The sequence below is a fragment of the Oncorhynchus nerka genome, linkage group LG19 (assembly GCF_034236695.1).
Source record: "Oncorhynchus nerka isolate Pitt River linkage group LG19, Oner_Uvic_2.0, whole genome shotgun sequence".
Lineage (NCBI taxonomy): Eukaryota > Metazoa > Chordata > Actinopteri > Salmoniformes > Salmonidae > Oncorhynchus > Oncorhynchus nerka.
Window position 1 is genome coordinate 44738101 of NC_088414.1, and position 26926 is coordinate 44765026.

The 26926-nt window shown below is 45.1% G+C and overlaps 2 protein-coding genes across 2 annotated transcripts in view; both read left to right on the top strand.

Moving 5' to 3' along the window:
* The window catches only part of scaf4a (SR-related CTD-associated factor 4a), a 55912-nt gene extending 50521 nt beyond the window's left edge, over positions 1-5391 (top strand). The window contains 6 exon segments of the mRNA XM_065004977.1: positions 704-825; positions 1170-1374; positions 2526-2630; positions 4556-5104; positions 5107-5213; positions 5216-5391. Coding sequence (XP_064861049.1) covers positions 704-825; positions 1170-1374; positions 2526-2630; positions 4556-5104; positions 5107-5213; positions 5216-5371 — 1244 coding nt within the window. The 3' untranslated portion in view covers positions 5372-5391.
* A 13000-nt stretch (positions 5392-18391) lies between these two features.
* LOC115146867 (superoxide dismutase [Cu-Zn]-like) lies at positions 18392-23489 on the top strand. The gene is made up of 4 exons (XM_029688887.2): positions 18392-18534; positions 20594-20760; positions 22424-22541; positions 22718-23489. Exons 1-4 carry the CDS (start codon positions 18463-18465, stop codon positions 22823-22825), a joined length of 465 nt encoding a protein of 154 aa, XP_029544747.1. The 5' UTR covers positions 18392-18462; the 3' UTR covers positions 22826-23489.
* Positions 23490-26926: the final 3437 nt, after the last annotated feature.

Below are 26926 nucleotides of genomic sequence, written 5' to 3' on the forward strand. Positions count from 1 at the left end.
GCTGGACCCAGGTAATAACACACGCTGGACCCAGGTAATACCACACACTGGACCCAGGTAATAACACACACTTGGGCCATGTTCAGTACTAAAATGTTCCGGAATTCTGCAGATAGAAATGCCACAGTTTTCATTTCACCTTTATTTAACCAGGTAGGCCAGTTGAGAACAGCTTTATTTAACCAGGTAGGCCAGTTGAGAACACCTTTATTTAACCAGGTAGGCCAGTTGAGAACAGCTTTATTTAACCAGGTAGGCCAGTTGAGAACAAGTTCTCATTTACAACTGCGACCTGGCCAAGATAAAGCAAAGCAGTGCGACACAGACAACAACACTGAGTTACACATGGAGTAAAACAAAACATACCTTCCTGCAAGCTTCTACACAACAGTCTTAAGCCTCAGCGACGTGGCCACCAGCAGCACCACAGATATAAGAGATGAGCGTGATGCAAGGCTTCGTTTTGTAAGTCCAATTTGTAAGTCGCTCTGGATAAGAGCGTCTGCTAAATGACGTAAATGTAAATGTTCTCACACTTGAGTATCTGCACCTGTTTTACAGGTGTGTTTCACGCTGCTACAACGTGGCAGCTACGGGGCTAGAACAGCAGACAAGTTTTGCCTTGCGGTTCAACGCTCGCACACACACACACACACAGGTACCTGTACACTACCTGTCTGACCACGTGTCCCTTGTTTGACAGAGTGGAGGAGTGTTCAGAACAACCAGGAGACACCAGAGGAGTTCAGACAAAATGGCCGCTCTGAGCCGTTAGCCACAGTGGAGGACACAGCTGGGACCGCACCTGTAGACGCTCCTGTACAGGTATTTTTAGTTTGTTCCCCTTTTTTTTTATAGATACCTATACTTATCTCCCCAGCCTGGGCTCTACCTCAGTGGGCTAACACAGTTTTCAGATTCTGTATCGCACCCTATTCCCTATATAGTGCACTACTTTAGACCAGAGTCCTATGGCACCTTATTCCCTATATAGTGCACTACTTTAGACCAGAGCCCTATGGCACCCTATTCCCTATATAGTGCACTACTTTAGACCAGAGTCCTCTCCAATATTTAGTGAATAGGGTGCCATTTTAGTGAGTTCCAGTTGGGTCAGTCTACAACCCTCTGTCTAACAGGCTCCTCCCTCTGCATCTCCTCTACCCCAGGTGCATCCGGTCCAGGTGCAGTCGATGGGAGGTGTAGGTTCTCTCCAGCAGCACCCCTCCTTCCCCCCTGGGCCTGGCCCTCCTCCTGGTGGTCCCCCCATGGGTCTGCCTCCCCCTTCCTTCCCCCCTGGTGTCCCGCCCGGACCTCCTCCCTCCTTCATGAGACCGGGACCAAGGTTCAACCCCATGCAGATGATGCCACCTGGTAACACTACGAGATATCTCTTTCTCAAAACCTCTCTGTCTCGATATCTCTCTCTCAAAACCTCTCTGTCTCGATATCTCTCTCTCAAAACCTCTCTGTCTCGATATCTCTCTATTAAGATCTCTCTCTCTCTCAAAACCTTTCTCTATCAAGATATCTCTCTCTTAAGATCTCTCTATCAAAACCTTTCTCTATCAAGAAATCTCTCTCAAGTTATCAAATCAAATGTATTTATATAGCCCTTCGTACATCAGCTGATATCTCAAATTGCTGTACAGAAACACAGCCTAAAACCCCAAACAGCAAGCAATGCAGGTGTAGAAGCACAGTGGCTAGGAAAAATTCCCTAGAAAGGCCAAAACCTAGGAAGAAACCTAGAGAGGAACCAGGCTATGTGGGGTGGCCAGTCCTCTTCTGGCTGTGCCGGGTGGAGATTATAACAGAACATGGCCAAGATGTTCAAATGTTCATAAATGACCAGCATGGTCGAATAATAATAAGGCAGAACAGTTGAAACTGGAGCAGCAGCACAGTCAGGTGGACTGGGGACAGCAAGGAGTCATCATGTCAGGTATTCCTGGGGCACGGTCCTAGGGCTCAGGTCTGGAGCAGCAGCATGGCCAGGTGGACTGGGGACAGCAAGGAGTCATCATGTCAGGTAGTCCTGGGGCATGGTCCTAGGGCTCAGGTCCTCCGAGAGAGAGAAAGAAAGAGAGAAGGAGAGAATTAGAGAACGCACACTTAGATTCACACAGGACACCGAATAGGACAGGAGAAGTACTCCAGATATAACAAACTGACCCTAGCCCCCCGACACGTAAACTACTGCAGCATAAATACTGGAGGCTGAGACAGGAGGGGTCAGGAGACACTGTGGCCCCATCCGAGGACACCCCCGGACAGGGCCAAACAGGAAGGATATAACCCCACCCACTTTGCCAAAGCACAGCCCCCACACCACTATCTCTAGCTATCAAGATATCTCTCTTAAGATATCTCTCTCTCTCTCAAAACCTTTATCTACCAAGATATCTCTCTTCTCTCTCTCTCCCTCTCTATTTCAATCACTCATTCTCAAACATCAGTCTACTGTATCTATATAAAGCTGTCCATCTCACAAGCCTGAGTCTTTCTCTCTCTCTCTCCACCAGGTTTCCTTCCGCCTGGGTCGATGCCATTGGGCCCCTCTGGCCCCCCTCCCTCAGCAGCAGGGGGTGTAGGGGTAGTTGAACTGTCTCTGGATCCAGCCGGCCTGGGTTTGTAACCTTAACCAGACATCATAGTAGAATAGTATTTTACTAAAGGTTGTAGAGGAAGAGGGCGGAGAGTCGATTGGAGGGGGCGGGGCGGAGAGTCGATTGGAGGGGGCGGGGCGGAGAGTCGATTGGAGGGGGCGGGGCGGAGAGTCGATTGGAGGGGGCGGAGAGTCGATTGGAGCGCAGAGTAGAGTAAAGTGAGGAGCTTTAAGGGGTAATTATGTGTTTTGCACAGCATGGAGTCCTGACCTCACCTCTGTGGGAGACAAGGACCACAGATACCAGCACAGCGGACAGACATGTTCGCTGTCTCTAGTAGTCTCTAGTAGTTACCTGATAGATGTTTATCAGACCATGTTACTGTCTCTAGTAGTTACCTGATAGATGTTTATCAGACCATGTTACTGTCTCTAGTAGTTACCTGATAGATGTTTATCAGGCCATGTTACTGTCTCTAGTAGTTACCTGATAGATGTTTATCAGGCCATGTTACTGTCTCTAGTAGTTACCTGATAGATGTTTATCAGACCATGTTACTGTCTCTAGTAGTTACCTGATAGATGTTTATCAGGCCATGTTACTGTCTCTAGTAGTCTAGTAGTTACCTGATAGATGTTTATCAGACCATGTTACTGTCTCTAGTAGTTACCTGATAGATGTTTATCAGGCCATGTTACTGTCTCTAGTAGTCTAGTAGTTACCTGATAGATGTTTATCAGGCCATGTTACTGTCTCTAGTAGTCTAGTAGTTACCTGATAGATGTTTATCAGACCATGTTACTGTCTCTAGTAGTTACCTGATAGATGTTTATCAGGCCATGTTACTGTCTCTAGTAGTCTAGTAGTTACCTGATAGATGTTTATCAGACCATGTTACTGTCTCTAGTAGTTACCTGATAGATGTTTATCAGGCCATGTTACTGTCTCTAGTAGTCTAGTAGTTACCTGATAGATGTTTACCAGACCATGTTACTGTCTCTAGTAGTCTAGTAGTTACCTGATAGATGTTTATCAGGCCATGTTACTGTCTCTAGTAGTCTAGTAGTTACCTGATAGATGTTTATCAGACCATGTTACTGTCTCTAGTAGTCTAGTAGTTACCTGATAGATGTTTACCAGACCATGTTACCGTCTCTAGTAGTCTAGTAGTTACCTGATAGATGTTTACCAGACCATGTTACTGTCTCTAGTAGTTACCTGATAGATGTTTATCAGACCATGTTACTGTCTCTAGTAGTTACCTGATAGATGTTTATCAGACCATGTTACTGTCTCTAGTAGTCTAGTAGTTACCTGATAGATGTTTACCAGACCATGTTACTGTCTCTAGTAGTTACCTGATAGATGTTTATCAGGCCATGTTACTGTCTCTAGTAGTTACCTGATAGATGTTTATCAGGCCATGTTACTGTCTCTAGTAGTTACCTGATAGATGTTTATCAGACCATGTTACTGTCTCTAGTAGTTACCTGATAGATGTTTATCAGACCATGTTACTGTCTAGTAGTCTAGTAGTTACCTGATAGATGTTTATCAGACCATGTTACTGTCTCTAGTAGTCTAGTAGTTACCTGATAGATGTTTATCAGGCCATGTTACTGTCTCTAGTAGTCTAGTAGTTACCTGATAGATGTTTATCAGACCATGTTACTGTCTTTAGTAGTTACCTGATAGATGTTTATCAGACCATGTTACTGTCTCTAGTAGTCTAGTAGTTACCTGATAGATGTTTATCAGACCATGTTACTGTCTCTAGTAGTCTAGTAGTTACCTGATAGATGTTTATCAGACCATGTTACTGTCTCTAGTAGTTACCTGATAGATGTTTATCAGACCATGTTACTGTCTCTAGTAGTCTAGTAGTTACCTGATAGATGTTTATCAGACCACGTCTATTAAACCTGTATTCTCTGCTCCCTCATCAGGTAACCAGGTGCCTGGTCCTCCAGGGGGCTCACCAGGCGGTCCCATCCCGCTGTCTGGAGGTCTTCTTGGGGCTCGCCCCGGCATGATCCCCCTCCAGCGCCCCCCAGTCCACTCTCCTGGTCCGGTCCTCCCCCCACCTCACATGCAGCGCTTCCCTCCTCCCCACGGTGGCCCACATGGCCCCCACCCCCCTCGGGGCCCTCCCCACCACAACATGCCACCCCAGATGATGCCACCCAACAGGGGCCCCCACCCTCACATGATCCACCACGATGGCCCCCCTCTGCCGCCCGGGGGCCCACGTGGGTTTGGGATGGGCATGCCCCCTTCCCATCCCATGAGGGGTCCCTTCCCTCCCCACGGGCCCCTCCCTGGGGGGCCCCCACCACCCTTCATGAGGGGGGGCCCTCGAGGGCCAGATGGGCCGGAGGAGATTGAGGGGAGGGGGCCCTTCAGGGGGGAGAGACCTGGGTTTAGGGACAGGGATCCAGACAGGGAGAGAGAGAGGGACTGGGAGAGGGATAGGGAGAGGTTTGGTGGAGGGGGAGGCGGTTTGGGGAAGGAGGGGGAGGAGGAGGAGGAGGAGGATGGGGAGAAAGGATGGAGGGAAGGGAAAGGTTTGGGGGGTGGCAGGAGGACGGGGGAGAGCCGAGAGGAGGGGAGGGTGGGAGAGAGATAGAGACAGGCGGGACTGGAGAGAGAGACGAAGCAGTCCTGATGGAGAGAGGGAACGAGGGGAGGAGGAGACGGAGGAGAGAGTGAGCGTGGAAGGAGTGCGGGAGGAGAGAGGGAGCGAGGTAGAGGATCAGAGGTAGGGGGAGAGGGGAGAGGAGAGGTAGGAGAAAGGGGTATAGGAGAAAGGGGTAGAGGAGAGGTAGGAGAGAGGGGGAGAGGTAGAGGAGAGAGGGGAGAGGTAGAGGAGAGGTAGGAGAGAGGGGAGAGATAGAGGAGGTAGGAGAAAGGGGGGTAGGAGAGAGGGGAGAGATAGAGGAGAGGTAGGAGAGGGGGAGAGATAGAGGAGAGGTAGGAGAAAGGGGGGGTAGGGGAGAGGGGTAGAGGTAGAGGAGAGGTAGGAGAGGGGGTAGAGGTAGAGGGAGGTAGGAGAGAGAGGTAGAGGAGAGGTAGGAGAAAGGGGTGTAGGAGAGAGGGGTAGAGGTAGAGGAGAGGTAGGAGAAAGGGGGGTAGGGGAGAGGGGGAGAGGAGAGGTAGGAGAAAGGGGGGTAGGAGAGAGGGGGCGCGGCAGGAGTGAGGGAGAGAGGCAGAGGCGACCGAGGAACAGAGAGAGGACATCTCGTTGGGACACAGACGATCGACTAGGAGACAAAGCAGAGGTAGAAACAGAGAACGTGGAACTCAAGCTCCGGAACTCTGACGACAACAACACAGAAAACCCCCCACCTACTACTGTTGTTGCTGCTGCTGCTGCTGCTGCTATGAAAGAACCCTCTAAAGAACCTCCTACAGATTCTAAAGATTCCACTGTAGAACCCTTCCAATCCCAACAGAAGGTGGAATCAGAACCCTCTGGATTCCCTGTTGAAGTGACTGCTACTGAACCGCATGTGGCGTGTGTATCTGAACCTACAAGTCAACCTCGCCCCATAGAGAAAACACAAGCGGCTGAGACACAGGAGACTGAGGCAGTCATAGGCTAGTGGCTACCAAATGAAACTTTAAAAAAAAACATTTTTTTTAAATTTTAATGTTAGCCTAGGTGCCAGTCTGTTTCTGACTTCTTGACAACTCCTGTCACTAACTCATGGAATTGTCATGTTTGGCTTGACATTTACAGCAATGGAGCTGGCAAGAGCGCAAACGGATCTGGGACCAGGCTAGTTTGATGTTGCCCCTCAACCACAGATCTAGAATCAGATTCCCCTTATCCCTCCAATTGTAACCTTAGCCATAGGGGATGGTAATATACAGTGCGTTCGGGAAAGTATTCAGACCCCTTGACTTTTTTCAACATTCTGTTACCTTACAGCCTTATTCTAAAATGGATTAAATAGCCCCCCCAAAACATATTGAAAATAAAAAACTGAAATATCACATTTACATAAGTATTCAGACCCTTTACTCAGTACTTTGTTGAAGCACGTTCGGCAGCGATTACAGCCTTGAGTCTTATTGTGTATGACGCTACGAGCTTGGCACACCTCTGCAGATCCTCTCAAGCTCTGTCAGGTTGGATGGGGAGCGTCGCTGCACAGCTATTTTCAGGTCTCTCCAGAGATGTTCGATTGGGTTCAAGTCCGGGCTCTGGCTGGGCCACTCAAGAACATTCAGAGACTTGTCCTGAAGCCACACCTGCGTTGTCTTGGCTGTGTGCTTAGGGTCGTTGTCCTGCTGGAAGGTGAATCTTCACCCCGGTCTGAGGTCCTGAGTGCTCTGGAGTAGGTTTTCATCCGTATATCTTTCCTTCGATCCTGACTAGTCTCCCAGTCCCTGCCGTTGAAAAAACATCCCCACAACAGGATGCCACCACCACCATGCTTCACCGTAGGGATGGTGCCAGGTTTCCTCCAGATGTGACTCTTGGCATTCAGGCCAAAGAGTTCAATCTTGGTTTCATCAGACCAGAGAATCTTGTTTCTCATGGTCTGAGTCCTTTAGGTGCCTTTTGGCAAACTCCAAGCGGGCTGTCATGTACCTTTCACAGAGGTGTGGCTTCCGTCTGGTGGAGTGCTGATTGGTGGAGTGCTGGTGAGATGGTTGTCCTTCTGGAAGGTTCTCCCATCTACATAGAGGAATTATAGAGCTCTGTCAGAGTGACCATTGGGTTCTTGATCACCTCCCTGCCCAAGACCCTTCTCCCCTGATTGCTCAGTTTTGCCGGGCGGCCAGGTCTAGGAAGAGTCTTGGTGATTCCAAACATCTTCCATTTAACAATGACGGAGGTCACTGTGTTCTTGGGGACCTTCAATGCTGCAGAATATTTTTGGTACCCTTCCCCAGATCTGTGCCTCCACACAATCCTGTCTCTGAGCTCTACAGACAGTTCCTTCGACCTCATGGCTTGGTTTTTGCTCTGACATGCACTGTCAACTGTGGGACCTCATATAGACAGGTGTGTGCCTTTCCAAATCATGTCCAGTCTATTGAATTTACTACAGGCAGGGATGGTTTTCATGTCTAATCAAAATCTCCCCAATCAAGTTGTAGAAACATCTCCAAGGATGATCGATGGAAACAGGATACACCTGAGCTCAATTTAGAGTCATAGCAAAGGGTCTGAATACTTAAGTAAATAAGGTATTTCTATTTTGTTTGTTTTGTTAATATATGTTTGCAAAAAATTAATGTACAACTTTTTTGCTTTGTGATTATGGGGTATTGTGTCTAGATTGACGTTTTAAAAAACAACAACAATTTAATAAATTTTAGAATAAGGCTGTAACTAAATGGAAAAAGGTCAAGGGGTCTGAATACTTTCCCGAAGGCTCCTGGATATGTCCCCTGGGCGCTCTGGTCAGTGTACTGTAAGGTGCCATTTGGACTGTATTGAATATCTGATCCTGGATCGGTGGCTACAGGTCACTTCTACATCTTTTCCCTAACGGTCTCTCAATGGCCTCCTTTACTCGTCTCCTCTCCTTCGTTGACCACCCTAACAGAGAGAAGATGTGCTTGGCATCCGCAGTAATACGATGTCAACTAAAAACCCATCCAGTCCTTATTACCCATCAGTGGTCATGAAGGAAAGGAGACGAGGAAAGGACTTTTAAAAAGGGGTCATCTAAATAATCTGTTCTCGTCTCCTCGTCTCCTCCACTTCCTGCTCTCACAAAGCAACGTGGTAGATGTGTTCAGTTGTCCAATCGGTTGCAGACAAAAGTAAAGAAAGGAAGCCAGGAGTCCATACTGTAACTGGAAGGACTGTTGTAGTGTTTTTATCTGACTGACCCCTGACCTCTGAGTAACCACGCCCACTTTAGAGCTGGAATGTTTTTTTTGTTGTTTTTTTTAAACACTGACAAACCCAAGTTCAATTCAGGGTTGTATTCATTAGGTACCAAATGGATTAAAATGGACTGAAACAGGGAGGAGCTACCTGAACTTGTCTAATAAGAAACATTCTTTTTTTTTCGTCTTTCCGCTGTTTTGCTACGGTACGCACTAATGAATACGACCCAGATGAAGAGAAAAGAGGTCTGAGGGCGTTTAGATGCTGTACATATGCTTTTTTATTGCCAGTTGCCACTCAATATGTTGTTAATTTTGAGCATCACGACATGGAAAAAATGAACAAAAAGGCCTCTTTTTGCTGTAAAGGTTTTTTTAAACTGGTAAATGTTACAGCAAGGCTTTAGGATATGAAAAGTTTGTTTCGTTTTTAAGTTAAAAGAAAGAAACAATGGAATAAAATCTCCTAATATTTCAGCGATAGGGAAATTGTTTTTAATAATAAACTATTTTCGTACCAGACCTAGCCTTTTTCCTGATTTGTCGATTTTGATTTCTCAAACCATGATGAGAAAGAGTCACCCCTTCTTTGCTGAGCTCAATAACTAATCTGTTATGAACCTTTTTTTGAAGTGATATTTCACTACAAAATCAAAGTTTGTTGGATGTTTTCAGACCTTAAAGTGGTCTTTATGTAAAGTTCCTGCTTGAAAACATCTGTCCTTCCTATCTTCCTCCTAAAGTTTATGAACAGGGTCCATATGTCAGGTTTGTTTGTTGATCCAACTTTAATCCGTTTATTCCTGCCCCTGGTGTTACAAACACTGATGTGGAGGGTTTGATACCTGTATGGGCCTATAGAACTGTGTGAACTGGAAAGTAAGTGGCCTTATCTGAACCAGAATGGCCTATAGGGCAGGAGCCTACAGTGCCTTCAGACCCCTTGACTTTTCCACATTTTGTTACGTTACAGCCTTATTCTAAAATTTATGACGTTTTTTTTTTTTTTTTTTGCAATCTACAAACTACCCCATAAGACAAAGCAAAAACAGGTTGAAGCACCTTTTGGCAGCAATTACAGTGTCAACTTTAATGCTGGCGGCCAGCTTTAGGAAGAGTCTTGGTAGTTCCAAACTTCTTCCATTTAAGAATGGAGGCCACTGTGTTCTTGGGGACCTTCAATGCTGCAGACATGTTTTGGTACCCTTCCCCAGATCTGTGCCTCGACACAATCCTGTCTCTAAGATAATTCCTTCAAACTCATGGCTTGGTTTTTCTCTGACATGCACTGTCAACTGTGGGACCTTTATATAGACAGGTGTGTGCCTTTCCAAATCATGTCCAATCAATTGAATTTACCACAGGTGGACTCCAATCAAGTTGTAGAAACATCTCAAGGATGATCAATAGAAACAGGATGCACCTGAGCTCAATTTAGAGTCTCATAGCAAAGGGTCTGAATACTTATGTAAATAAGGTATTTTTTGTATTTGCAAAAATTTCTAAACGCGTTTTTCCGTTTTCTCATTGTGGGGTATTTGTGTGTAGATTGCTGAGGATTTTTTAATTTAATACATTTTAGAATAAGGCTGTAACATAACAAGATGGGGGGGGGGGGTTGCCCTGAATACTTTCCTAATGCGCTGTATCTCGTTTGTGTAGCGTGAGGCAGCATGATGGACAGGTAGCCCTCTGGACAGGACGCTAGCCCGTTGCAGGATTTTAGGATACACGTTAAATGATACAAGTTAAATGATTTTACAAAGGTAATAGGCGTGATTTTAATTTACATGACCAGAGTTCATCTGTCCATGTAAAGTTGAATCCATATCACCGGGAATTGTGATGTATGGGCCCCATCCTGGTTGTGTACATGCTTCGTACATCGTATGCCCTCAGAGGTGGTAGAGTCGTCCGTTCTTCCCCTGACCACCAATAATATGTGATTTCAGGGTTGAGTCGTCGGCGAGGTAACTTTGGTCAACTTTGAGTTCAACTCAGGATAACCAGTCGCAACGACTCACCTTTTAGCCAGGTACATTTCTATGGCGACGAATCCATCAATATTAACCTGTTCCCTGGGCAGGCTAACTCCGTTTATCCAGTTTGTAATCAGATTCCCTCCCGCTCGCAAAGATTGCATCATCGTCCCCTTTCATTAGAGAAGTATTTTATTAATCACAAGTTATTATTTTTGTTTGGTATGTTATAATACCACAGTTACGGATGAAGCCCCGAGCCGGAATGTGAAGCTGGTTTGAGAGGAGATCTAGCCTAGCGTCGTAGAAGACCACTCTGGTTATGTGTATAGTTGTTCCAGTTTGACCCAATTTTAATCGGCTTATTCTTGATACCAAACCTACAACTCAAATGTTGTAAAACAAGGTCAAAAGTAAGCTGATTTTAAAGTTAACACATATAGCCTAGACATAGTACTATATAGACTTGTGTATTTTATTATTTATTTAAATATACCTATATACTGTATTTTGAGTATTTCCTAATAATGTGGCTGAAATCAACGACTTTAAATGGATGTATTTGAAAGTATTGTAGCCCCGACCAGCACTCGAACTCGTGTCCAACAACAGTCAAGCAAACACCTTAACCTAACCGTTACGCCAAGAGGTCTGAACCTACGCTAGATGTTCAGTTAAGGTCGCTACAATACACCCCCTTTCCTTCGGGAGAGCCTGTCCCCAAGCTTCTCTAAACCAAGTCCCTCATGTGTACACGCCTCTCTCTTGGGTTAAAAATCGCTACAATATTTTCAAATACATTATTTCAAATACTCTTACGGACCTGGGTCCAAATGCATGGGACTATTAATTTGTATTTGAAAATAATCTGTGTGTTTTTTTTGTGTTGAGTATTTTCAAATACATTGCAATACTTTCCAATACTTGTATTTTCCAAATAAAATATCTCCGAATACTTATTTCAAAATGTACGTGAACTTAATTTAAAGAGTATTTGAACAAAAAGGTCTGGTACTATTGTGGTGTTAACTGTAAGTTGATTTAAGGTAAAGTAGCCTCATCCGAGCCAAGGCAAATCGCATGTATTTGTCACATGGCCGAATACAACAGGTGTAGACTTTACTGTGAAATGCTTACTTTACAAGCCCTTAACCAAAAATGTTCTATATACATACACTACCGAGTCAATGTGTAGAGGTAGTTGACGTAATATGTACAGTACCAGTGCAAAGTTTGGACAAACCTACTCATTCCAGGGTTTTTATTTATTTTTTACTATTTTCTACATTGTATAATAATAGTGAAGACATCAACACTATGAAATAACACATATGGAATCATGTAGTAACCAAAAAAGTGTTAAACAAATCAAAATATATCACCCTTTGCCTTGATGACAGCTTTGCACACTCTTGGCATTCTCTCAACCAGCTTCACCTGGAATGCTTTTCCAACACGAAGGGCCTGATTCACGCAGTCTTCTCTGAACAGTTGGATGTTGAGATGTGTCTGTTACTTCAACTCCGTGAAGCATTTATTTGGGCTGCAATCTGAGGTGCAGTTAACTCTAATGAACATATCCGCTGCAGCAGAGGTAACTCTGGGTCTTCCTTTCCTGTGGCGGTTTCATCGCAGCGCTTGATGTTTTTTTTTGCAACTGCACTTGAAAAAAACGTTCAAAGTTCTTTGAAATTTTCCTGTAATGACTGACCTTCATGTCTTTAAAGTAACACGTGTGAAGGTAAGACAGACGATGTCGAAGTAACAAAAGTTTATTCATTTGAACATGGGCAGTCAAAGGTAGACGGGGTCAGGGTCAGGCAGGGGTCAGGCGTGGGTCGGTAATCCAGAGTACAGGGGCAAGGGGGAAAACGCTGGTTGAGAGAATGCCAAGAGTGAGCAAAGCTGTCATCAAGGCAAAAGGTGTGTACTTTGAAGAATCTCAAATATAAAACATATTTTGATTTTATTTAACACTTTTTTTTGGTTACTACATGATTCTATATGTGTTATTTTATAATGTTGATGTCTTCACTGTTGTTCTACAATGTAGAAAATAGTAAAAAAATAAAATAAAGAAAAACTCTTGTATGAGTAGGTGTGTCCAAACGTTTGACTGGTACTGTGTGTTTCATTGCTTTTTTCGAGGCTGCAGGGTAGCCTAGTGGTTAGAGTGGAGGGGCGGCAGGGTAGCCTAGTGGTTAGAGTGGAGGGGTGGCAGGTAGCCTAGTGGTTAGAGCGTTGGACTAGTAACCGAAAGGTTGCAAGTTCGAATCCCCGAGCTGACAAGGTACAAATCTGTCGTTCTGCCCCTGAACAGGCAGTTAACCCACTGTTCCTAGGCAGTCATTGAAAATAAGAATTTGTTCTTGCCTGGTTAAATAAAGGTAAAATAAAATTAATTCACACCTGCACTGTTGGAGCTCGGATCTGAAGTATTTCACTGTGACCCTGCAACTATATCTACTAAATAACAATCTAGACTAATCGATGATGACCCGATTTTCCAGAACTTTTCAGTACTCTGGCGCAGGTCAAAAGTTTGTTTTTCTAGTGGTAAAATAGATGAAAGCCTGAGAGAGCCACATTCTCGCAGACGGTATTTCAGCTGTTGAATACAATACCAGATTACATTTTTTGGGGGGCTAAATAGACGAGAACAGTATGTTCGGTGAACGAGCAAATTGTCTAAGATTGTATAAATGAACCTAATTCTAATAATAACTGGATTTTGTTGCCAAAATACACGGCAGAAAGGTGCCAATATCTTGTTGACATTTGAAACATAAATGTGATGCACTGGTAAACATTCTGAACTGGTTCTATGAAAGATTTTTTTTAAATGGAGTTCTTGTATGTTTATAGAGATACAATCGGGGTAGATCATTTCGCGGTTAGCGGTCCAGTCTTCGTTTCCGAATGGACTCCCAATGTCTCTCTCCCGAATATGTCTCAATGGGTCATAGGATGAGGCACTTCTGCTTGACAAGATAGAATATATGTCACAGATTAAACCCCTCCGAGCAGTAGGATTAGAATGTTTTTTTTTCTACCTCAGTCATTTGAAAACACAGTTTCTTCTGGCCCTCTACAAAATTTCTGAATTGGAGATACTTAAAAAAAATAAAGTCCTTATTGGGTATATTAAAATCAGTCTTTATCTGTTGGAACGACTTTCTGAATAATTTTATTTATTTAACTTTTATTTAACTAGGCAAATCAGTTAAGAACATATTCTTATTTACAATGACAGGCAGCTTACAATGACAGGCAGCTTACAATGACAGGCAGCTTACAATGACAGGCAGTTTACAATGACAGGCAGCTTAAACTTCTTGAATTCAACCATTACTGGGTTCAAATACACATTTAGATTTGTGATCAGCCATCCACAACAACCACAATCTGTGTCTTCACTGACATTTTCAACCACTCCCTGGCCTAGTCTGTAATACCAACATGTTTCAAGCAGACAACCACAGTCCCTGTGCCCAAGAACACAAAGGCAACCTGCCTAAATGACTACAGACCCCATTAGTATTCATGTTCGTATCCATGAAGGGCTTTGAAAGGCTGGTAATGGCTCACATCAACACCATTATCCCAGAAACCATAGACCCACTCCAATTTGCATACCGCCCTCACAGATCCACAGATGATGCAATCTCAATCGCACTCCACACTGCCATTTCCCACCTGGACAAAAGGAACACCTACGTGAGAATGTTATTCATTGACTACAGCTCAGCGTTCAACACCATAGTGCCAACAAAGCTGGGACTGAACACCTCCCTCTGCAACTGGATCCTGGACTTTTTAATGGGCCGCCCCCCAGGCGGTAAGGGTAGGCAACAACGCATCTGCCATGCTGATCCTCAACACTGGGGCCCCTCAGGGGTGCGTGCTTAGTCCCCTCCTGTACTCCCTGTTCATCCATGATTGCATGGCCAGGCACGACTCCAACGCCATCATTAAGTTTGCTGATGACACAACAGTGGTAGGCCTGATCACCGACAATGATGAGACGGAGGTAGGAAGGAAGGAGGTCAGAGACCTGGCCGTGTGGTGCCAGGACAACAACCTCTCCCTCAATGTGGGCAAGACAAAGGAACTGATTGTGGACTACAGGAAAAGGAGGGCCGAACAGGCCCATTAACATCGACGGGCTGTAGTGGAGCGGGTCGAGAGTTTCAAGTTCCTTGGTGTCCACATCACCAACAAACTATCATGGTCCAAACACACCAAGACATTTGTGAAGAGTGCACGACATCAGCTTTTCTCCCTCATGAGACTGAAAAGATTTGACATGGGTCCCCAGATCGTCAAAAAGTTATACAGCTGCACCATCGAGAGCATCCTGACCGGTTGCATCACCGAGAGCATCCTGACCGGTTGCATCACCGCCTGGTATGGCAACTGCTCGGCATCTGACCGTAAGACGCTACAGAGGGTAGTGCGTACAGCCCAGTACATCTCTAGGGCCAAGCTTCCTGCCATCCAGGACATATATACTAGTCAGAGGAAGGCCCAAAACAATTCCAAGTCATAGACTGTTCTCTCTGCTACCGCGCGGAACCGGAACACATTTAAGACATTACATTTACATTTAAGTCATTTAGCAGACGCTCTTATCCAGAGCGACTTACAAATTGGTGCATTCACCTTATGACATCCAGTGGAACAGCCACTTTACAATAGTGCATCTAAATCTTTTAAGGGGGGGGTGAGAAGGATTACTTTATCCTATCCTAGGTATTCCTTAAAGAGGTGGGGTTTCAGGTGTCTCCGGAAGGTGGTGATTGACTCCGCTGTCCTGGCGTCATGAGGGAGTTTGTTCCACCATTGGGGACCAGAGCAGCGAACAGTTTTGACTGGGCTGAGCGGGAACTGTACTTCCTCAGTGGTAGGGAGGCGAGCAGGCCAGAGGTGGATGAACGCAGTGCCCTTGTTTGGGTGTAGGGCCTGATCAGAGCCTGGAGGTACTGAGGTGCCGTTCCCCTCACAGCTCCGTAGGCAAGCACCATGGTCTTGTAGCGGATGCGAGCTTCAACTGGAAGCCAGTGGAGAGAGCGGAGGAGCGGGGTGACGTGAGAGAACTTGGGAAGGTTGAACACCAGACGGGCTGCGGTGTTCTGGATGAGTTGTAGGGGTTTAATGGCACAGGCAGGGAGCCCAGCCAACAGCGAGTTGCAGTAATCCAGACGGGAGATGACAAGTGCCTGGATTAGGACCTGCGCCGCTTCCTGTGTGAGGCAGGGTCGTACTCTGCGGATGTTGTAGAGCATGAACCTACAGGAACGGGCCACCGCCTTGATGTTAGTTGAGAACGACAGGGTGTTGTCCAGGATCACGCCAAGGTTCTTAGCGCTCTGGGAGGAGAACACAGTGGAGTTGTCAACCGTGATGGCGAGATCATGGAACGGGCAGTCCTTCCCCGGGAGGAAGAGCAGCTCCGTCTTGCCGAGGTTCAGCTTGAGGTGGTGATCCGTCATCCACACTGATATGTCTGCCAGACATGCAGAGATGCGATTCGCCACCTGGTCATCAGAAGGGGGAAAGGAGAAGATTAATTGTGTGTCGTCTGCATAGCAATGATAGGAGAGACCATGTGAGGTTATGACAGAGCCAAGTGACTTGGTGTATAGCGAGAATAGGAGAGGGCCTAGAACAGAGCCCTGGGGGACACCAGTGGTGAGAGCACGTGGTGAGGAGACAGATTCTCGCCACGCCACGCCACCTGGTAGGAGCGACCTGTCAGGTAGGACGCAATCCAAGCGTGGGCCGCGCCGGAGATGCCCAACTCGGAGAGGGTGGAGAGGCGGATCTGATGGTTCACAGTATCGAAGGCAGCCGATAGGTCTAGAAGGATGAGAGCAGAGGAGAGAGAGTTAGCTTTAGCAGTGCGGAGCGCCTCCGTGATACAGAGAAGAGCAGTCTCAGTTGAATGACTAGTCTTGAAACCTGACTGATTTGGATCAAGAAGGTCATTCTGAGCGAGATAGCGGGAGAGCTGGCCAAGGACGGCACGTTCAAGAGTTTTGGAGAGAAAAGAAAGAAGGGATACTGGTCTGTAGTTGTTGACATCGGAGGGATCGAGTGTAGGTTTTTTCAGAAGGGGTGCAACTCTCGCTCTCTTGAAGACGGAAGGGACGTAGCCAGCGGTCAGGGATGAGTTGATGAGCGAGGTGAGGTAAGGGAGAAGGTCTCCGGAAATGGTCTGGAGAAGAGAGGAGGGGATAGGGTCAAGCGGGCAGGTTGTTGGGCGGCCGGCCGTCACAAGACGCGAGATTTCATCTGGAGAGAGAGGGGAAGTCTAGGACCAAAAGGCTCCTTAACAGCTTCTACCCCCAAGCCATAAGACTGCTGAACACCTAATCAAATGGCCACCCAGACTATTTACATTGACTCTGTACCGGTACCCCCTGTATATAGCCTCCACATTGACTCTGTACTGTAACACCCTGTATATAGTCTCCACATTGACTCTGTACCGTAATACCCTGTATATAGCCTCCACATTGACTCTGTACCGGTACCCCCTGTATATAGCCTCCACATTGACTCTGTACCGTAACACCCTGTATATAGCCTCCACATTGACTCTGTACCGTAACACCCTGTATATAGCCTCCACATTGACTCTGTACCGTAATACCCTGTATATAGCCTCCACCTTGACTCTGTACCGTAATACCCTGTATATAGCCTCCACATTGACTCTGTACCGGTACCCCCTGTATATAGCCTCCACATTGACACTGTACCGTAACACCCTGTATATAGCCTCCACATTGACTCTGTACCGGTACCCCCTGTATATAGCCTCCACATTGACTCTGTACCGTAACACCCTGTATATAGCCTCCACATTGACTCTGTACCGTAACACCCTGTATATAGCCTCCACTTTGACTCTGTACCGTAATACCCTGTATATAGCCTCCACTTTGACTCTGTACCGTAATACCCTGTATATAGCCTCCACATTGACTCTGTACCGTAACACCCTGTATAAAACCTCATTATTGTTATGTACATTTTTTGTGTTACTTTGATTGATTAGATTTTTTAAACTTTAGTTTATTTAGTAAATATTTTGTTAACTCGATTTCTTGAACTGCATTGTTGGTTAAGTAAACATTTCACAGGAAGGTCTACATCTGTTGTATTCTGCGCATGTGACAAATAAAATTAGATTAGATTTTTATGGAATGGTCTGCCTCTTTACTGAAGACTCATCTCTTCAGTAGATTCTATGATTGAGTGTAGTCTGGCCCAGGGTTGCGATGGTGAACGGCAAGGCACTGGAATGACGAACCACCCTTTCTGTCTCTGCCTGGCCGGTTCCCCTCTCTCCACTGGTATTCTCTGCCTCTGACAGACCCTATTACATGGGCTGAGTCCCTGGCTTACTGGTGCTCCTCCATGCCATTCCTGGGAGGGGTGCGTCACTTGAGTGGGTTGGCTTACTAGTGTAAATCTTGGTGGGGCAATTTTTTAAATGTTTAGATGTATGCCAGCAAAGCCACTACACAACACAACACTAAACAATACATTAATTGCACTATAACAGTGACAAACAGTGCCCACAAACTGTTAGGGCCTACATAAAGCTGTCCCAACATCTTACCACTGCTACACCTGGCTATCAGCGGATCCTTGTCTGGCAGTCAAACAGTTCATTCAGCCTCAGGCTAAAACACCTGCAATTTGGAGTTGCCTTTTTATTTTTTCTGCTAAACAAGGTGGGGCTCACCTGCCCTGAATGACAGGTTGCAACTGTTTGTACTTTGCGTTCCCCAGAGTTATATATCGTTCAAACTTGATTTAAACAAGCCTGTAAACAAGTGTTCTCATTAGCCAATCAGATCTCTGCTCACCCATCACCTTGCCCCTGATTGGACACTATTATCCCCACGCCCCTGATTGGACACTATTAGAGGAAGGAAACTCGACTTCTAGCTTGCAGAAATTTGGTATTCGGGACTTGAGATCTTTAGGTCAGGCAAGTAGGACGTGAAGAGATGGCAATGAAGGCTGTTTGCGTGCTCAAAGGCACCGGTGAAGTTACCGGGACCGTATTCTTTGAGCAGGAGGTAAAATATTTCGTTTCTATGGGAAATACATGCATGCACTTGGAGACGTAGACTGTGTAGATGATGGGGCCTCGTTCAACTAGCTAACGTTAGCATCTGGGCTATCTTAGCTAACTAACGTTGTCAAACTCCTTACAGGTCACTTATGTAACTGTTTAGTCTCATAGATCCCTAGCTAAATATTTTTTGCCTGACGACGTTTTTAACGGTAACTAGGTAGCTTGTTTTTATATCTGCTTAAAACACGTTTAATTCAAAGCTCAGTCGTTTAGTTGACAGCCTGCAGGCGTTAGCTACTGTAGCCGTAGCATGTCTCCCAGCCTTTTGATACCAGCGGTCTCGTAACCTGTAGTTACACTTTTAAACCCCTCATTGTAAAGGATTAACTCCATGTAGTTAGATGCCATAGCTGGTAGTCTGTAAGCAGGGTAAAGTGGGAATTATATGCATTAAATGGTAACTAGTTCTGCCTGTTTACTTAATGTTTTAACTAGGAAGTTTGGGGAAAACCAATGCAAACTACTAACACGTTACCGTAACTACTAACACACGGCGGGGAACAGATTAATGAAAGGCCGACCCCCTTTTTAAAAAAATGTTTTTATTGCTGAGTCATTGTATCCTGTGCGCCAGTCCGTTTCTGATCTCATGTTAACAGAGAGTAGATACAGATATCGGATCAGGCTGGAGTCGTTCTGCCTTGTCTGCCCCCTCCACCTCCATTTCCCTTGACCCTGGTGTGTTAATCTGTCCCGACCAATGTGCACTGAGAAGGCGTGTGGTCGTCGAGGCCAACAAACTAGCGGTGACTGTTGTAACTAGTTCACAGTTGATCTCTCAACATTTCCAGAATGTCTAAAAACGGCTGGTGCTATATACTGTGCTTTCATGCCAAACACTTGATAAATTACTTTGGGTGCTTTCGTAAATTCACTCTGGCTAAAAACCGCAGAATAATTGATGGATTAATGAACGGTTTGGGCTGGGTGGTTGAATACTGATTGGTTGACAGCCGTGGTATATCAGACGTATACCACGTGTATGGCAACTTGTTTTTACTGTTCTAGGTACTTTGGTAACCCGTTTGAATATATTTTGTTCAGTACAGATTTTTTAAAATTATATGTTTTCTTACTTTATCTATCTAGCCAACATAGTCATGTTTCTCCTATTCCTCTCTGATAAGATAAGCATGTTTGTGCAGCACTATCTAGCTAGACACCAGCGCTGCTACCAGGCATTGTTAAGCGAGCTACGTTTGCTCTGACTCTTAATACATTCAGCAAGCTAGATAGCCAGCTAACTAGTGAATTTTAGCATTAGGGGCTAACACAAGGAACAAAACTAGCAGTTGGTAGTTGGTAGACAGTAAGAGACAAAACTAAATGGTGTATAGAATGTTTGTGGAGAGCAGGATGTCACCGAGCCAGTCAAACCATGCTGAGTGAGCAACACACTCCCACTGGCTCTGTGGTTGAGCCAACCGCTCTCTCCCTTAGGTGCAGGCGGGCACCGAGAGACTGAAAAACACAGCTTTTATCTCAAGGCCATCAGGCTGTTAAAACAGCCACCACTAACATTGAGTGGCTGCTGCCAACATACTGACTCATCTCTAGCTCACTTTAATAATGGAAAGATTGATGTAATAAATGTGTCACTATAAAAAATGCCACCATACCCTGCATTACTTATCTCATCTCATATGTATATATGCATGTACTGTACTTACTACCATGCAACTTGCCTATGCCGTTCGGCCATCGCTCATTCATACACTTGTGTGCATTAGGTAGTTGTTGTGGAATTGTTAGTTATAACTGCATTGTCGGAACTAGAAGCACAAGCATTTCGCTACACTCACATTAACATCTGCTAACCATGTATATGTGACCAATAACATCTGCTAACCATGTGTATGTGACAAATAAGATTTGAGGCAGGGCTTGGTGTGGTTAGTGGCATGCAGGAAGAGAGGGGGATAGAGACGACCCGAATAGCAAATGGAGTCATCTATAAAAACCGTACAGTGTGTATAGGCCTATAACTTGTCTGTCTGTAGGGTGCCGATGGTCCAGTGAAGCTGATTGGGGAGATCTCTGGTCTGGCCCCAGGGGAACATGGCTTCCACGTCCATGCTTTTGGAGACAACACCAACGGCTGTATGAGTGCCGGACCCCACTTCAACCCCCACAACAAGACCCACGGAGGACCCACTGATGCTGTTCGGTTAGTCTGGCACCCCCCATGACTGAAGGAGTTAGGCGTGATAGACCAGGAGTTTTTCCAGTCCTCTCCTTGGATTTTCCCAGCTGTTTCATCTACACAATTCAGTGAGACGACACAATTGTGAAACATCTGGATGGTCCCAGAGGAGAGTTTTTGAAAGCTATTGCGCTAGATGGCCACACTAGTAATGATTTAATGGTACAGCTGTGTATACTGTTCAACACAGTTATACAAAGACCTAATATAATTCGTTATAATCAAGCACGTAGAATTCTAGTTAATGTAATATTTAACTCTTGCCAGTCTTGCCCTTTTTAATCTTCTAATAGTCTATGGGACAGACCCACTAAGTGGAGAATCTCTCCGTTGCCGTGACTCCTCACGTCCTCTCCTCTCCTCCCCTCACGTCCTCTGCTCCCCTCAAAAACAATGTTCTGACCTTGTGCAATGTTTTGAGGTAGCGAGGGATTTAGTGATTTGGGGGGGGGGGAATCGTTAGTTAAATATCTGGATATTATTTTTGCTCTGGTTGTCTGTACTCAAACCAAACTTCCAGTCTTTTTCCCTTCATAGCTTGTTCTCATCTTCTTTTTTTATAGGGAGTTAATTTTTTTTTCAGCGCTTGTTTGTTACTGTGGTTGATCAACATTTGTTCTCAGGGCTCTGTCTCGTCCCCCTGCAGCAGGACACATGCTGAGCAGTATGTTTGGAACATTGAATCATAATACACATCGTGAGACTCGAATACGTATCATATTTGGGACTTAACTTATGGTGATCATATTGTATCGTGAGGTCCCCTGGCAATTCATAGGGAATCAAATAAATGCAATTGCGATTCTCCCCCCGATTCTATGTTTCTCGCGTCTCATGTCCTCTGTGTTGGCTTGACCAACTGATGCCCAGCAGAACCATCCGGGTGGAGAGATTGCATGTTGGAAGCTCCGTGATTGGCTCTCGGGCCTGATCCCCATAAATAGCAGTAACATTAGGAAGTATTCAGACCCCCTTGACTTTTTTTTTTCCACATTTTGTTACGTTACAGCCTGATTCTAAAATGGATTATAATTTTAAGTCTATATATAATTGGACATGATTTGGAAAGGCACTCCTGTCTATAAGGTCCCACAGTTGACAGTGCAGCTCGGCGCAAAAGCCGAGCCATGCGGTCGACGGAATTGTCCGTAGGGCGCCAAGACAAGATTGTGTCGAGGCACAGATCTGGGGAAGGCTACCAAAACATGTCTGAAGCATTGAAAGTCCCCAAGAACAGAGTTGGAGGCCCTAGCTTAGTTTTGCTAGAAGGACAGGTCTAGGAAGTTTGGAACCTCAAACTCTTCCATGTAAGAATAATGGAGGCCACTGTGTTCTTTGTCCTTCAAAGCTACATATGTTTGATGGCTTGGTTTTTCCTCTGCTGTGCACTGTCAACTGTGGGACTATATATATGTATAGACAGGTGTGTAGATGCTATGTTGACTCTTATTGGGTAGATCTGTAATGGAATCAAATGAGGTCACAGGCAAAAATAGTGGTTTAGGGAAATGTCAACCACCTACTCTTGGCTCATTGTCTTGCTACGGTGTGCACTTTTGGGGTTTGGGGGGTACACTATTCTAAAACCGTACCCTTTCCTCTGACATCATATCCTGTCTGTTGCTAGGCACGTAGGGGACCTTGGCAACGTGACTGCAGGAGCTGACAATGTGGCCAAGATCAACATCCAGGATAAGATGTTGACTCTCACTGGACCCGACTCGATCATCGGCAGGACCATGGTGGTAAGACCCATTTTTCAAATGTCTCATTATTCTGACCTACTTTGAGCAGAATTGTATTCCTAATGGACACAACCACACTTAAGGTTTCTCTACATAAACACAACCCTGTTTCACCCTTAATCACCCCTCTCTGTCCTCGCTCTCTCTTGCGGCCCTCCTCCCCTTTTTATCATTAGATCCATGAGAAGGCTGATGATCTGGGAAAAGGAGGCAACGAGGAGAGTCTGAAGACTGGCAACGCTGGCGGTCGGCAGGCCTGTGGAGTTATTGGCATTGCCCAGTAAACAGGACACACTCTCTTACTGGGAGCCCTGGAACACACTAGCCTCTGCTTGAAGACCACTGTAGCTACCGCCGACCCCCATAGAAGGTTCTGTAAAATACATTTCTAGCCCCACTCCTACCTAGTCCTTTATGACACCTCATCTGACAGAACTGTGTCCCAAATGACCCCCTAGTGTTTATGTAGTGCACTACATATGGGTTAGGGTGCCATATGGGACAGACCCTGTGTTCTGAGGGCTTTGACTCGGACACACAGGTTGCAGGGGTGACCCAAATGACTCCCTATTTAGACAAGAGCCCTACGGCAGGTACAGACATTCTGGTAGTAGTCGCCCCCCCCTGTGCACTCTGGTAAGCTAGGTGGAAATTTCACCATATTGTTTGTACCTATAAAAATCAGATCAAGTGCCCTACGATGCAGTGGCTAGGGTTGTTTTGGGATTTGGTTTCTAATGACCGCAGAATATAAAGCGCTTATTAAAAGTTCCCTATCAACCGGTATCTCTGTTGGTCCTGCTAAGACTTGTTGCTTCCTGTCTATGTGTCATATTATTCTGTTGTACGCTGTCCTAAAGTACAGGGGACATTTTGGACACATCCATGTATGTTCACTTTGAGTACCAAGCTGCCCCAATAAAATGCATTGTCACTGGTGAAACTTTATTGTGTTGCTGGTGTTCTTATGGTCATTATTGGCTTGTCACGTCCAGTGGAGGAGATTTGGTTGGAAGTTAACGTGAGACGGGATGGTCGAGGGCTACATCTGTAGGCAGAAATGATTTGGAAATTTAGTCATTTTTCTGTAGCATCCTGACTAAGCGTTTAAGTGCCAGTTTTGAATAGAACAACCTAGACAAATATTTGTAGACTCAAAAGTGAAAGGGGGTGTACCAAATATCTCTGCAGTCACTAGGCTGTTGACCGCTGTGTTACTGCTTACAAAAAAAGGCCTCTAACTGTCCTACTCTGTAGTACATTGAGAAAAGTTTGCGCTTGTCATGTTTGTTTGGTGCCACTAGATGGCGCCATCTCCCTGTCTGTTCCAGTCACGGAATGGTTGACGGTGAGGAAGAGGTGAAGCTGGCGGGATTAACTCAGCCGTGTCTCTAACAGGTGTTGATAAAATGCTCCACATGCGAGGTCTTTTGTTTAATGGAGATGAATGAGTCTAATGCTGATGTTGTAGGAAACGTTGACATCCTGGCAACTTGCCGTGAAAACACGACATCGGTGATGTGCCTGTTCACATGTTGGGCTGTGGCGGTCAGGACTTTTTTCAGCTGGTGATTTGTTAAGCAAATAACTGCTTGTCTCATGGTAATTTGCCATTAAGACATTTAACCTCTCCTGTCTTCCACACAGCCTACAAGCCACTAATGCTGAACTTTGGAACATCTACATATTTAAGAAAGTCTAAATGCATTTTTATATAGCCTACGCCTTCACAGATCTTATTTTAGAGTGCAATCAGCGGGTAGACACTGTTCTGAAATGACCGCAAATTTATGAATGTGCATTTTTTTTTGTGTGAATATAATCAATTATACCCCGATGAAGACTGCTTGGCTGTCGGAACATTGGTAATTACATTATGGCATCTGAGCTCCTAGAGTGTGCGGCTCTCTTTTACAAGTTTTCTACTCCGCTAGCCAGCACCTCGTCTAAACAGGTGTTTTTCTTCTAGAAAATATCAAACCTTATGCCAGGGAAAATGGTGAAAATGATCTTCCCCAAACTAGAAACTCAGGCACCGCTTATGTATGCCAGTTAGGTTCTACACCGTAAAGCAGATAAATGTGCTTAAATTCAATACTTTATATTTGGCCACTTACGTTGTGATACTAACCTTATCGACCTAGTGGCTAGGGTTACATGAGGTGTGTGACTAGGGCCTTGGAAAAAGTCAACAAAAAGCTTTTTTTCTTGCGTTACTGCATAAACTGGGCATCATTCATTAACAAGTGTTTGGCTAATAGTGTCTTTACATACAGTACACTAACTATATGTGTGAAATTAGTTTTGATTTAGAATGCACCATTATCATGCACCTGTCTTGGAACAGTGGGAAAATGCACTTAAATAGCAAATGGGGGAGGCTTTTCTCCTGGTTTATTTTCATGCCAGCCAGGTAGGCTATACTCCTGTTGTAAAGAGAAGCAATGTGCTTAATATTAGGAAAGTGTATAAATATAGTAGGCCTAGCCTATAGAAAGCTGATGGGATCCTCTTTTTAATAGAGGCCATCAGTCTATTTTTCTCCCACAATTGCATAGCCTATAGGAATGTTTAGCAACATGAGATCATGGTCTCACGAATTGTAAAAAAAAATAAAAAATAAATTGCATTGATGTCCGAGGGACTATAGAGTGATGAGTACCAGGTAGGATACTAATGACCACCAGCAGCATCAGAGCTTGGAGAAGCCTAATTACCGTGACTAAACAGTTACGTGGAATGTGACTGCGGCCATGACTCGTGACCGCCGGTATGGCAGTAATACGGTCACTGTAACAGCCTAAATCACACACCTATCTGCCCTATCATTGGCTAGAATGGTCCCACCTGATCTCGCCTCCCGACTGCCTTCCATCTTTGAGGACATTGTTAGTGGCCACTCGACGATCTGGTCAATATCATGGATAATCTATCATAGCGAGCAGAGGTGTGGTCATTTAGAGCTATGGTTGGATTTAAATCCATTGCAATTCATAAAGTAAACTGAAATTCCAATGTTATTTTTTAAAATAATTATTTATTATTATTTTACTTTAAGATGTTCTCTGCAGGAATCTCTTCATTTATTTCCTGGTTGCTAAAATTGTCATAGTTTGTTTAGTTTCAGTTTATGTGACAAAACAAGCAAGTTTAGTGTAGAGAATCATTATACCATCTAAACCGCTGTGGATCTTCCAGAACCTAAAGTATTGTATTTTCAGCTGTTTCAAGCTGGTGTACAAGACGCAAGAAAAACATTTACATTTAAGTCATTTAGCAGACGCTCTTATCCAGAGCGACTTACAAATTGGTGCTTTCACCTTATGACATCCAGTGGAACAGCCACTTTACAATAGTGCATCTAGGTCTTTTAAGGGGGGGGGGGGGGGGTGAGAAGGATTACTTTATCCTATCCTAGGTATTCCTTAAAGAGGTGGGGTTTCAGGTGTCTCCGGAAGGTGGTGATTGACTCCGCTGTCCTGGCGTCGTGAGGGAGTTTGTTCCACCATTGGGGGGCCAGAGCAGCGAACAGTTTTGACTGGGCTGAGCGGGAACTGTACTTCCTCAGTGGTAGGGAGGCGAGCAGGCCAGAGGTGGATGAACGCAGTGCCCTTGTTTGGGTGTAGGGCCTGATCAGAGCCTGGAGGTACTGAGGTGCCGTTCCCCTCACAGCTCCGTAGGCAAGCACCATGGTGCTTGCCAAAACTTACAAAACTTTAAGAACAGGGAAGCATAGAAATAGCGCACATAGAACAAATCTAGCGTTTTTTTTTTAGACTGGCTTTCAATGAGAATGACAGATCTATTACACACATTAAATATAAAAATAATATGACCCAAGTCCAGCTCAGTTAATCCCTACCGTTGTGTCGTTGAGATGTCATAATGCTTCAGCAAATGTACATTATCCCAGGGGGGCGTTGGAAGGCACAATGTAAATAACCTAATTTATGTTCCTCTTACTGCCCTGAATGTCTCTGCTGATCCTACAGCTGTTGTATACAGTAATCATGTGTGTATGAACCAGAGTTAGTACTAACAGTATGAGGCGGTGTGCCCTAGAAGGAGTTGTATACAGTAATCATGTGTGTATGAACCAGAGTTAGTACTAACAGTATGAGGCGGTGTGCCCTAGAAGGAAGTCCACTGTGTGTATGAACCAGGGTTATAGTACTAACAGTATGAGGCGGTGTGCCCTAGAAGGAAGTCCACTGTGTGTATGAACCAGAGTTAGTACTAACAGTATGAGGCGGTGTGCCCTAGAAGGAGTTGTATACAGTAATCATGTGTGTATGAACCAGAGTTAGTACTAACAGTATGAGGCGGTGTGCCCTAGAAGGAGTTGTATACAGTAATCATGTGTGTATGAACCAGGGTTAGTACTA

Coding starts and splice junctions, on each gene's coding strand:
- LOC115146867 (XM_029688887.2), top strand. CDS start 18,463: ATGGCAATGAAGGCTGTTTGCGTGCTCAAAGGCACCGGTGAAGTTACC. Junction 18,535..20,593: donor CCGTATTCTTTGAGCAGGAG/GTAAAATATTTC, acceptor GTCTGTCTGTAG/GGTGCCGATGGTCCAGTGAA. Junction 20,761..22,423: donor GGACCCACTGATGCTGTTCG/GTTAGTCTGGCA, acceptor GTCTGTTGCTAG/GCACGTAGGGGACCTTGGCA.